The sequence below is a fragment of the Mastacembelus armatus genome, chromosome 17 (assembly GCF_900324485.2).
Source record: "Mastacembelus armatus chromosome 17, fMasArm1.2, whole genome shotgun sequence".
Lineage (NCBI taxonomy): Eukaryota > Metazoa > Chordata > Actinopteri > Synbranchiformes > Mastacembelidae > Mastacembelus > Mastacembelus armatus.
Window position 1 is genome coordinate 21,636,867 of NC_046649.1, and position 13,540 is coordinate 21,650,406.

A 13,540-nucleotide genomic window follows, 5' to 3' on the forward strand; every position below is an offset into this window, starting at 1 on the left:
CCTGCTTGTCTGAGCCACAGAGGTTTCCTTATGCACGATCATTTACGGCTGCACTGTGGCGTTATAGCGGCGTCGAGTACCACTAACCTTAATGTTGTTTTGCTGTTGCATTATTTATTGGCGTGAGCGTGCTCTGTTTTACTGTCTTGTGCATTTCTTAGTTGTTATAACGTCATGTGATATTTTGTTTTATTCTAGTTTTATTCTAAATTTAAGACTTTAGACAACAGGGAAATTAGCATTTCAGGCTAACCCTGGCATAAATATGAATTGTGTACCAGTGTTAATGCTGAAGATCAGTATTTTGGCAGTTAGCACTAGAGAATTAGTTGTGAAGTAACAGTTCAGCAATTGTGCTAACATTAATTAAACTGGAGCGATTCTGCTAAATTAAATTTTGAAAACAACAACTGAAAATGTTTTCTTCCAAGAATTTACTCCCTATGCACATTTGGCAATTCTTTATTCTAGAAGTATTGTCCTACGCATTTCTAACAAGTGTTTTTTTAAGATGAATAAGAAAAATATTGCCTATGGTTTCTTATAATTAGGACTGAATTGCACCATTCTTTCCACTCAGACTACAAATGTTTCAGGAACTTAGTACAAACTTGTAAAATAAAGTGTTACTGTATTATTTTTTAGGTGTTAATACACGTGCATACACCAAACATGTTTAGATTCCTACATTGCCATATTTCTTACGTTAAAAGAAAATGAGTTAGATGCATCTTCACACAATGTACAGTGTGTGTGCATGTGTAGTACACAGCAGCTGGGCCTCGCTGAGCCTTCCTGCCTCGTCTTTTGAAGAGGTTTTAAAAAAAGACACAGGAAACAGAGCAGAGAGGTGGAGTAAAAGGACAGAGGAGCATCTAGAGCTCCGTCTGCTGTAAATCAGCAGGAGTCTAATGCCAAAGCTCGTCCTCCGCCCTGCCATCTGGAACAGATAGAGGAGGATGCCGCACCAACAGGGCTGGCCGAGGAGAGGAAGGGCAGTATTGAAATTAATGACATGAACTTCCTCTAGAGGATAAGAATCAAAGTCACTCAAGCCGTCAAGGAGGGAGAGAAAAGAAAACCGGTATCTGAAAAGCTGAACATCTAAAAAATGAGCTCCATATTCTAACGTCTCTGGAGTCGTCACGTGAGTCCGTCCGATTTCTCATGGTGTCTCCATCTTACTAAACTCTCACTGGGCTCTGACATGTCCTCTCAGTCATACACTGTGAGCGGCACAGTGATGCGTTCTCGGATTTTCAGCGGAGAAGTCTGAGTTTCTGTAGATGGCGCTCTTTTTTCTCATTTGTTCACTCATTGTGGTTCTTCTGTTTAATTCTTCAGCCTAATCACAAACAAACAAATAACTAGTGTAGGAAACTTTCCCAGTTCAAGATGAGTTTGACAGCTTTCGATCAAATCACATGATCTTCATCAGTTTGTGAAGTTGTCAAAAACTGATATTTGAATATGTAAAATCCCATAACAGCTAATGATCAAAAGCTAAACGGGGTTTGGAGTGAGATTATTGTCTCAAGGTCTTTAAAGTGGATTCAAATGAAGCTAATATGTGTAATTGTTCAAAACAACTTTACTACAATATATTTCCACGATCAATTTCATTCACACACGTCCTTCATTCACTTCTGGTGCACACCTGGTAGTTTTAGGACGCTATATGAATACTAATATACTGAACCCATCTTTGCAAATACGTTGTTTGATGGTTATCCAGCAGATTAGATACTTATTGTACAGCGAACTCTAAAAGATTTCATTTCTTCTCATTGTCTTGTACCTTCTCCCAGAAATGTTACCCTGAAGGTGATGTGATTTGTTTTGAATGAGGCTGGTTAGCCACCCAGCAGGAAGACGTTTGTAGATAAGCGAATCAAGGAGTAATAGCATTAGTAGTTTTTAAACTATCAGCAAACTGACTACCATAGTATAGCCGACTGTGTTCTTGTAGCGGCGGTGCAGACGTTAATGACGCCACATGAGAATTCTGGGACCTCGGATCTGATGCCAAGTCACACTGAGAAGCCTGAGTGAGCCGTCCTAGTCTCAGGATTACTATGCAGATTGGCACATAATGCTGCACCCACTGTTTATGTTGTGCGTCTGCATGTAAATCACTTTTTCCTCTGCTTTTTCATTCTTCTGCGTCTGTATTTACTTGTTGCGTCCTAATATTATTTACACAGCTTGTATGAATAGAGGTCTATAATTTGGGTGCGAAACATCTCATTCCAGCAGCGGCGTTGTGGCTGGTCGAGCGTCTGCGATGGCTCCCATGAATTACAGATTACAGTAAAAGGATGTTTATTTCACGTCAACAAGCTTTTATCTGGTTTTCTTCTAATTTACTTACTGTTAATGTGCATTATGTGCTTATAAATAAATACATACCTGGAGCCAAATGAAAGATGACAGAGGCAGCAGGACCTAACCTGGGTAATATGGTGTTTTTACTAAAGTGAAGGATCTGATACTCTCATCATCGGCTGTAGTTGATCTAAAAAGGCGTAAAGTTTCTGTTCTCTCACCTGGGCTCCCTGTCAGACACGTTACCTGCTTTAATAAAGACTCACATTCCTAAAATAAACAACCTGCTATGGATGAAAATGAAATCCATTCCATGACATAATGAGAGAAAGACCAGAGGAAACCTGCACTTACCTTTACCTAGTACTTCTGTAAATGTGATTCTATGTCATTTTAGCAGTAATATGTATGTATTACATGACAGCTGTATTAAAGAGGTTGAAGTGAACCAACCTTGGGTCTTGTTGTGTTGTCCTCCTTGACAATGGTCCAGTCTTCTCCGTCCAGGCTGTGACCCACTTTAAACCTTTTCATGAAGACGTTTTTGTCGCGGTGTTTCCCTCCCTGGATCACCACACCGCTCACCAACCTATCCTGGCCCAGATCCACCTACCGGGCAGAACAAGAAAGGGACAAACTGACTATGCTGATAAGGAACTGTATTATCTGTGTATTTGATTCAGCTTAATAAACAAACACTACCTGAAGCCATTCGTTTCTAAAAGGCTGCTTGGTTTGCAGCCCGGTCCAGCCCGACCTCCCTGTCAATAAGCGGGCGTTCTCAGCCACCCAGCCCCGGTCGGCGTAGGACGAGGCGCTGATCTGAACGTCTGAGATCTGACCAGACACCATTCCCAGCATTCCTGAACACGGGTAGTCTGCACAGAGATAGAAAGAGGAGACGGGGGATAATAAACTTGAAAAGCGTACAGTACGATAGCGAAGGCCACTGCCGTCGTTATCTTGTCGCCGCTCGAGTCAGCAGTTTTAGTTGATGCCCTCTGGGTGCTGCTGAAGTGTTTAAACTCAGCACTAAAGACCAATTTGTCTTCGCTCGATTGAGTTTGTCTGAGCTGAACCTGGAGAGCTGATAACCAGTAAAACAAGTTAGTAAGACAACACTGTATTGTTTTAATCACTCTGGTCTTTACACAGTAACACGAGTCATGGATTATTTCTAGTACTACAGAGTAACTACTAGCACTGATAAGACTGCTGTTATAACTACAATACTGTAAATACTACTGCTTCCACACAAGTACTAACAATGAGTACTGAGAGTACTGGCTGAACTCTGAGTGTACTCCTCAAAGTGGACTACCAGGATCAGGTCAAAATAATTTAATTGCCCTAATAAAACATTTGATGGAAAACAAGGGGAGGAACTTCATGTTTTCTGTTTTGTACCTGAAGCAACAAACCCCCCCATCAACACATCAACACATCAACACATGCATGTGGGCTTTTTTTTAATGCGGTGCAAATTTTGGTCGTCTCAGGGGCGTCTGACTTTAATAAACTGGCCGATTGACCTTGAAGCTACAGTCCAGACCAGTCTGCTCTATTTAAGGCTGCTGTTTTAGGCGGCCAGGAAATAAACTGGGCTGATTACTGGATAATTGAGATACTTCAGTTGTGTTTTTAGTTTTCTAAGAATAAGAAAACTTAATAAAACTCTACAGTACATAGACACGTTGTTCTGGTCACTTGCGAGCCAAGTTAAATCTATTATCCACAACGGGCTCGATCTAATATCCGGCTGTGGCCTCAGTCTGATATTTGTATTTCACAAACGCTTCCGGTGCTTCACAGCTCCTGAGGATGTAAATTCCTCCACAGTGTCAATTTACTGCTACACTCTTCTTTATGGAAAACCCCTGCAGGGTGGACTGTGTGTGTTTCTGTGCTTATTAGTACCAAATGTCCTCCAAGGCACTGAAGAACAATGTGTGAAAGTGGGCTTATCTTTCAGTGATGAATTTGATCACTTTTAAATTGCATTTCTTTTTAAAGCACTTTGGTTTAGGGTTACATATAGAATCTGGATTAAATTTGGGTAAAATAAAGATTAAGTTTTAAGATCACGAGCTTTGTGATGTGAATAATAGTTCTGTTTCATGTGCAATACTTGCACACCACACACACTTTCCCAGCTGTGTCAGTAAATCTCCTGAATCACCTGTCTAACTCTCAGCAGCCTATTCTCCTATGAATAAGGCCCTAATATCTACTTTATGGAAATCTCCTACTGAGAGTTGCTTGTAAGGCATCAAAAACGGACATTTATATCATGTTAGATGATGAGTAATGAGACTGCATGTTTTTCCTCTGCTCCTCTGTAATGAATAACACTGTCCTTCTGTGGGAGTTTGTGCTCGCCTTGGAAGTGGTGATTATTTTAAGTCAACAGAGAGCGGCAGAAAGCTCTCATCCAGCAGCCAGAAAGATGTTAGCGTGATTCACGGTGTGCAAAAGTGAGAAAATGTTATTAAAGCGAGAGTGCATGGTTGGAGAGCAGCACACCAGAGCCAAAAGCAGGTAAAACTTTTCAGCAAATGTCATAACCAGAGTTGACGTCTTCTCACATGAGTTATTAACAGGCCTTTGCAATTCCCTAAGTAAAGATAGATTCAGTGCATGTAATATCTGCAAAACAACAAGTTCATTTTGCTTTGTGAACATACATCACAGTCTGTGAATGTTCCTACTTCGTTCTACATTCAGACGTTATATTAGATAACATTAAAAACCAGGTAATCTACCTAACGACATCTCAAACTGTTTGAGAAAAAAGAGACTGTGTGTGTGAAGTGTTGCAGGTATGATATTTACACAAAGGAGAGCGAGGTGTGTCCCCCTGCAGTGGTCGGGGTAATATATTGGAAGGTAGTTATACAAGAAAGAAATGAAATGATTGTGGGTGTGAGTAAATACCTGTGCTGCATATGTGTGTATTAAATTAGATAAGATTTACATTACATGAAACTGGTGAGAGGGAAAGTTAATTAAGAAGAAACTATGTGAATGAAATATGCTCTAACGGGATGTGTCAGACTTACGGTAAAATATAAATCAGTGCCGGCAGCGTGGTCTCTTGTACACTATGTGTGGCTTTGCTTTCTGAACGTGTGCCAGCGTTACCTGATGTTCTGCAGCCGTAGATCTCAAAGCGCATGCAGATGCCTTGCTCCCAGGTCATGGGGCGGATGCGGATGTAACGAGCCAGAGTCTGTTTGGGCAGAAAGGAGCGAAACTCGTCTACTGCGTTGCTGTTCCCCTGAAAGATCTGAAAATAAGAAGATGTACAAATGTAGATTAATGCTTCTTTTACTTTCTAACCTCTACTGCTGATATTACCCCTGATGAGACTGATGTAGCTGCTCCCACAACTGACCTTTAAATGCTTTTTGCATTCAGGTTGCACATGGCAGCATCATATCAAAAACACACTAAACCATCAACTGCATGTTTGTTTTTTGTGACACAATATGTTATTAAAACTTTGAGTGTTTATTGTGTGTACATATACATGGATTCAGGCAATAAAGCACAGAAGACAATGATTTCAGCCAGAAGAATCATATGTCTGAAAACTGCATGAATCACTGCATGACCCATGGAATAATCAGCGGACTGCAGATTGTCTTGTATGTTTAAGCAGTGGCTCATGACCAAAGACACTTGGCTTGAACTTTCATTCAATAAGCAATTCAAGTAAGTCTCTAGCAACATAAAACAGTGCAGACGCTGAAACAGGCTGGTCAACATCAGGCCTAAGAGCCAAAGTCTCTGGAAAAGTCTTCAGGGTCTATTTAGCAGCAGTCGAGACTGACGTGATTTGTTTTATTCATGACATATGTACTTGCAACACATCTATCAATATGTTGCTCATTGAGAAATTCTGGAAAATGTCAATTTATATCTGCACCAATGTCACTACGAGAACTGATCCTCACTGTGATGAGAGAATCAAACTTACAGCACAGTACCTCCAGTGAAAGGACATTAGAGACGCTGCCAAATGTTGTCAGCCTGGGAAAACATTGATTCAACCGTCCACCCGTCTCTCTTCATTGATTAGAAGAGTTCTTCATTACTCATCAATATTATAGAGATAAGTGTCGTTTCTGCACAAACTTCATCATTACCTTCTGTTTCGAGCCCTCCTTCACTGTGACCCAGTCCTCTCCATTAGAGCTCAGGTCCACTTTGTATGACTGGACGAAGTAGTGCTTCTTGGTCTCTTTTGAAATTGCTCCCTGGGTCCCGATGGCAGAGACAAATCTGAGGAATCCCAAATCCACCTAGAAACACAGTAAATATGTAGGATAGGTAAATGTTTACACAGGATTAAAGGTGTGGTACCCCGGGGTACTCTGTTAATCAGCAGATTAACTAGTGACCATTTGTGCAAAACAGTGAAGTGTTGGAAATAGGTAGTGGAAATAGAAATATCCAGCTAACATGGTGTATGAGGCTAAAGCGAATGGATAAATGTTCAAAAAAGTAAATCACAAATCAAAACATAAGTGACTGAAATACAAAGCTAAAGGTCATGAAGCTGCTACTTTATATTTAGCTAAAGAAATAAACGCGTTTCCATATGACTTGACTTCTTGACAGGGTCAAAAGATTTTGTGACGCACTAAAGAAAAATTCAAACGGAGAAAGCAAATAAAAAAGGCTTTCCTCCTGCAGATGCAAAGGTTTTGAATCCTGCAGCCTGATTTACCTCAAACGAGGAAAATCTCCAAATGTCAAAACGTGTAACTGCATCAAAAAGAAACACTTTTCAGCTGCTTCTTTAAAATTACCAACAAAACATGATTTTCAAGTGAAAATATATTAACTTAGAACTAACTTTCACAAAGAGTCAAAGATCCTATTAATGCAAATCTGTCTTGGATGTTTCACTTATAGCACGTGGGGAACAGGCTCAGATCTCCCCTGATTAAACTGTGATCTGTTCACAGTAGACAGTTAAAATCAGACAGACCCCTCCATTTGTTCAGACAGGCCTTTATCTAGCACATTAACAAAGACCTTTCCAGGAACATTATGCAGCCAGTACACTTCACGAGTAAGCTGCTGACGAGTGTTGTCGGTAATGAGAACTCTCCTCATTTTCTCTTCAAACAGCCACTTAAACACAGTGTGATGAGATGCTGACAGCGGAAACAGCTTTTTAAACCCAGTCAGTTTTAGTTTGTGGTAACAATGTCAATGTCTGAAGGGCTTTTTGACATAAAACATACAGGAGGCACTGGAGACGTTTCCGACCTCATCTCTACAAACATGTCTTAATTTTCTTATTGACGTCCGATTTCCTGCATTTATTCTTCCATATATCCTGGTCTGGGTGTCATGTGTTTATTTCAGGCCAGCTGGGTCAGGGGTCTTTAGGCTGTGGAACCAACACAAATGTCCAGCAGAGTCTGTTTTTTAAGATACTGAGATGTTGAGGAGTGTGTGTGAGATGAAACTCATTTAGGGCATGCCACACTGTGTGTGTGTGTGTGTGTGTGTGTGTGTTTGTGTTTGTAGCCCTCGAGGTTAAAAGGTTGTGCTAGATCTCATGAGCAGATAAGGAATAAATATGCAGCAGAGCTGGACTGAGGGTGTAATTTCTACTGGGAGGTTTATATTTGAACACTTTTCTCTTACAGTGTCGCTGAGAGGAGAGAGGAGCTATTGACACACTCATCTGAGCTGACTTCTTTTACTGTTGTGCATTCAGTGACCTTAAGGAGCCGCAGCCATCGCTTTGGTGACTTTTAGCCCTGGGCTTCGCCTCTCAGGCAACACACAGGCTGCCCTGAATTATTCAGTAGGGCAGCCTGGTTAAATAAATGCACCCTGTATTTCCACTTTAGTTTTTACTTAAATTCCATCCTTCATGTTACTGAACACAGAAACTTTGGCTTTCCTGGATAATCTAATGATCCTAGAGATAAATGTCCATCAGTAGCTGGACCCATGTCGCTGCTTCATGGACATGCACACAAACTCAGTCTACAGGCATAAATTTCACAAATATTTTTTCTGTTTCTCAGTTTTAAAAGCTATTGTTGATCTTTGTTGATAGCTCAATTTAGAAAAAGTCCCTAAACTGCAAACTGGAAACTAGTTTTATTCCACCTCTGTCGGCTATGTTGACATTTCCCCCTGACAAATAAGGAGTTTTGAACTTTAAAAACTCTACAAAACCTGAAGGTTTTCTGTGAAATGAGGTGTTTAGCTGCTTTAAGAGAGCCAACAGTTGCCTGGGTCTGTGGTAATTTCCCAGCTTTATTGTACGACTGCACTGACTAAATGCGTCGTCTCTCAGGGACCGACAGTCTCAGACCCATTTCCCAGATATCCTAAAGACAAGAAGAGTTTCACTGTATAAAATATCCAGTTTTATTTTGTTTTGTGTTTTACACAGGGTAACGTGATCTTCCTTAGTTTCACTTCTTCAAAGAAATTCCTAAGATAAGTGCCTTAGATGAAATTACAGTGACATTATCACATCTTGTGGCTCTTTTCTAGTTTTCATATGAAATTATAATCTTAGCGCTAAATTAGAAATTTCTTCAAAGGCATTTTATCTCACTGCAGCACAGAGGGAAAGAAAAAAGATTATTAAAAAAGATAGTCATCGTCAGAGATAGCAGCAGCGATTGCTTCTTTTAATTCAGTTTGGTATGCTGACCACAAATACTGAAACTTATCTCAAATTGATAATACTTCACCAAGACAGAATGCAGTACAGTAGTTATCACATCAAGCTCCTATAAACTGTGTTAAAGCATGAAGTGAATTCAATTAATTTTATTACTGTGATTTAAATGAGACGACTCCATTTGACTTCCACCTCATTGCACTAAACGAAACTGCTTGTTTGTTGAGTTTGGAAATGTTCGCCTAAACAGCGAAATACACAAGGCCTCAGTATGTGGGACGCTTGTGTAATATATGGTGTATAATTATATTACCATAGAGACGCTGCCACTGTGATACTGTACATGGGAAGGCCCCAGAGGCCATTATTTAACTTCTCCCACTGTTGCTTTTTCAGGAAGGGAGGAGAAAATAGCCGTGTGGGATCTGAGACTGACAGAGAGACCCCTGGGAATCGATGTTTCATGGGACCGTTCCCAGATGTGCTCTCATGTAAATTCCCACGAAACGTTCCCCCAAACACTTAAACTTAAACTGAGTCTGGTTAAGTTTTGTTGTGAAATAAAATAATGGGGGTGTCTGTGCAGCGCAGTGGTTTATAGTTATTTTGGTTTGTGATCTCCTAAAATAAAGCAGCTACACATGACCCCTCCCATCTCAGGTTTTGTCTTTGGTGTGGCCCTGAGCCCCGAGATTGTTTAATTTCAAGCCTTTTTAGTGACATTAAAATGTGAAAGTATCAATCAATGAAAACAATAATATAGTTGAAGTTCTAATAAAATAAAGGTCAATTCATCTTTTACCCGACATATTTTAATATTCTGGGGATTTTCTAATTAAAATTCCAGTTTAAAAATCAAAATATAACAGACTCCAGTCCGCCCTCGCCTATACTGTTACAACTGTGCAGCTGCATAATTCAGTAGTGCACAGCAAGTGTGGGACTTTGGTAGATGATGAAAGTTTTCACAGAGACATCAGATGAAATGCTAAACATAACAAGTTTAAAGCCTCAGTTTAAAGTCATCATTTACAGGAATCCACTGGACAGCCATCACTGCTGTTACATTTTCTATAGCAGCCGGTCAAAGCGCCATTCTCCAGACTTCCTCTATCAAATGACTAAGGCTAATTGCTCCCACATCTTCTAATTACTCAACACTTGGCAGTGCCTACATTTTATGCCACAGAAAATAGTCACACTTAGAGCTTTTTAATGAAGGGAACAAACTGCAGGAAGGGGGTATAATTCAGTCAAAGTGTGGCTAAATGAGACCGAACAAAAACAAACGCTACTTCCTGCCAATATAGGATACTGCACCAACAGCGATAGCAAAAGACGGAGCCTCACTTACTCTCATCTGAAGGTTTACTTTTGACTTCAAACTGTGCTGTACTCTGAGGATGCAGTGGGCAGCATATGAAGAGAAAAAGTTTTTAGTTCATATAGAAGTTTTTCTTTTCTTATTAAAACTCCGGTTGTGAAATTGTGGGAATGGATGTGACATGTTGGGAAACTGCATGACTGGCAATGTTTCTGCATGTTTCCAGGCCTGTCTTGGCCTAATAATCTAACTTGACTGTTGTGTTGTCTTATTTTTTTTATATATTTATTTATTTAAATCTATTTTCACAAAGCAAGCAATTCTCACGATCGTGCTGCTATTTGATGTTCATGCTGTGCAGAAGAGAAAAAGTAGCAAAAGTTGTCAGTAATTTTGGGGAAAAATAGACGCAAAGGTATAAAATTTATAATGAAATATTGATTGGAAAGTACACATGGTTTATATTTACAGAGCTGGAGTTCTCTAGTGCATTGGTCCAGCCTTAAAATATCTAAAGCAGAACAATGTTTTTGCATGGAACTGTGAACTAAGGTGCTCAGAAACTGATTTGTGGAGAGGTTTCTGCAGGTTACTGACATTTCCCAGGTCTGGTGGTTCACTGTGGTTTTCTTGGGAAAAGCAGGACGTTTTCATGTTTTCTGGATGATCTTTTGTCTTTCAGCCCCCCCCCTGCCTTGGCTCTAACTGCACACCTTGCTCACACAAAGCCTAAATATGTTTTCCAGATGCACAACGCTAAGCTTTTCCTGGTGCCGTCACAGAGATCCCGAAGACAAACAGCAGGGTGTCTATAAATACCTGAAGTCAGGAGGGGAAGGAAGCCTTTCCTGGGATTACATTATGGTATTCAATAACAGGTCAGTTTATAGATGCACCTACTGGTGGGTATAATCTTCTACAGAGCTGAAAGGAAGAAACTTTTGTTTCATTATTAGATTTTCTGGAGAATTTTTATAGCTAGTAATTTTACTTGTGTACGTTTAATGAGGAGTTACTATAGGTCACTTAAAACACTGGTTTGTACATGCTATAATTTTAATTCTTAAATTACCTTCTCCTTCTCACTGTAAAGTGTAAATATATATATTCACATTAAAAGTTACTTTTGAAGCTCATTTTAGTTTGTACAACTTTCAACACTGGTAATTTTAATGCTGAAAAAAAAAAAAAAAACCCCAAATCTTCTTAATCATTATTGGTTATTTAGATAAATTGTGGTGTACAGATATGGAGGATTTCCATTTCATTGCATACATCCAGCATGCTGATGAAATGAGTCACTACAGTGCAAAATATGATTAGAGATTCATCATAAAGCCAGATAATGAGCTCACTGTCTGCCGCCATCCAAATTGCCACCGGGTAACATCATTCCAGCAACATTATGAATAGCAACCTGAAAATAGTATCAATAAAATATAAATGCCTTTAAATGAATAATAGAGGTGTGTGTAGTAGAGGAGGTAGGCATGCAAGAATTAACTAAGTCATAATTTTCTTCTCAAGTAAGATGAATGGAAAGCCGTAAGGCACTCCACGCTGAGCAGAGTTGGCCATGGACCACACTTAATCAAATAAAATGGAAAATTCTCTTCAGAAAAAACCACCAGTCATAATTCAAACGCCTCACAGAGTCAGAGGCCGAGCAACAGCACTGGTTCTGAGGCTATAAATCACTGTGGCAGGGGGAAGGTCTGCTGTTTCTTCAGGAGGGACTGCCAACAAAGCTTAGCTGAACAACAGACGAGCAAACACACACACACACACACACACACACACACATACAGGACTCAGACACAAACGCACACTAAACTGGACCCGGTAGCTTTTAGCCTCGAGCTGGAGGGTCGAGCATGTGACTTAGAGTCCGCTGGTGAAAATCTCATGACTGAGCTGAACAAGGAGCATTGTCATGTCCCTCGGTATCTGCAGTCAGTGAGTCATGATAGAAAACCCTGGAGCTGCTCAGAGGCTGTGCAGGGACCTACAGGCACAGTGTTGCTGAGAAGACACGAGCAGGTTCAGCAGATGGTACCAGGTGTTCTACCTGTCTACGAGGAAAGAGCAGGCTTTTGCTTTTACCGCAGGTTTATGGCTTTTGAATTCAAAAGTAGGAAAAGTGCAAACATTCGGACGATTCTCCTTCTCAGGCCTTAATCCTGTGTCTGCATAGAAGGACGTTTGATTTTAAAGCCAGTACAGCTGAGATAAAATGGTGGGGGCACCATATCAATAAGACAAATATCTGACTATTCTGTGGTTATGGTTAGTAAACTGTACATTTGCTGCCAGCTGCAAAAGGTTTATCGAACAACATGAAAAATATAGTCACAAACGTCTCTTCTTTTTCTTGATACAAATGCTGAAGTGCAAGACATTGTGCCAGAAGGCTCAATGACAGTAGTACTACTCACACTGACTTGGCCAATATTATTAACCTGAGAGTATAAAGGAAATGCAGATACACTGGATGATATAAACTACTACACTGCATGAACAGTTGGATGCCTGTTATTTAGATATTCACCAGGTACAGGGGTAATTTGGCAAATATCCTGTTTCATATCATCATGTCCCTGAGGTCTCAACTGTGGCCCAGTAGCTAAAAGAAGTCCCCAGACAGACAATAGAGAGCCACTAAAACTAATCCAGCAGAGAGGCCGTCTTCCTGTCTGTGTCCTGTAAACCCCCACGGGAAGGAAATGAGGGGCATTGTGAGTCTTCCTCTATGAGTTCCTGTCCTGGACAATGGGACTGTCCTGGACTCCAGCCGCACCTTACAACTGGGTCTAGCTGAGCGAGTGATCTCACCCAGGATCAGCTTTCCTCGGGCCAAACTATATTAGGAATAGCACTTGTTGTGATAGGTGCAAGTGGTTTACAAAGCCAATTATAACTAAGCCACGTTTTGGTGAAATGCCACTAGGTCTGATCACTTAGCACCAACAGGAACCCAAACAAATCACATACAAGCTGCTGTAACTGGAGGGACTGCAGTCTCCTTTAAGGGTGACCAACATCCCAGGAAACAGCAGCACATCAGTCAGACTGTGGTTTGGTTTTGTCAGTCAGTTGATTTTGACTTTTCTTGAAGACGTTTGGTTCCTTTTACTCAACTTTGCAGGAGTCACTGCAACAATATGTTGTGACACACAAAACCCAAACCCTGTTACCCCCCACACACGAAATCACATTTACTACAATGT

At 40.5% G+C, this 13,540-nt stretch overlaps 1 protein-coding gene across 3 annotated transcripts in view; it reads right to left on the minus strand.

Moving 5' to 3' along the window:
• LOC113134019 (neuropilin-1a-like) overlaps positions 1-13,540 on the minus strand; it is a 64,317-nt gene that overhangs the window by 14,882 nt on the left and 35,895 nt on the right. For all 3 annotated transcript variants that reach the window (XM_026313194.2, XM_026313192.2, XM_026313193.2), the window contains exons 7-10: positions 6,474-6,629; positions 5,467-5,611; positions 3,028-3,203; positions 2,779-2,934 (exon numbers count right to left, since the gene is read on the minus strand). In XM_026313194.2, coding sequence (XP_026168979.1) covers positions 2,779-2,934; positions 3,028-3,203; positions 5,467-5,611; positions 6,474-6,629 — 633 coding nt within the window. The remainder of the gene's footprint in view (positions 1-2,778; positions 2,935-3,027; positions 3,204-5,466; positions 5,612-6,473; positions 6,630-13,540) is intronic.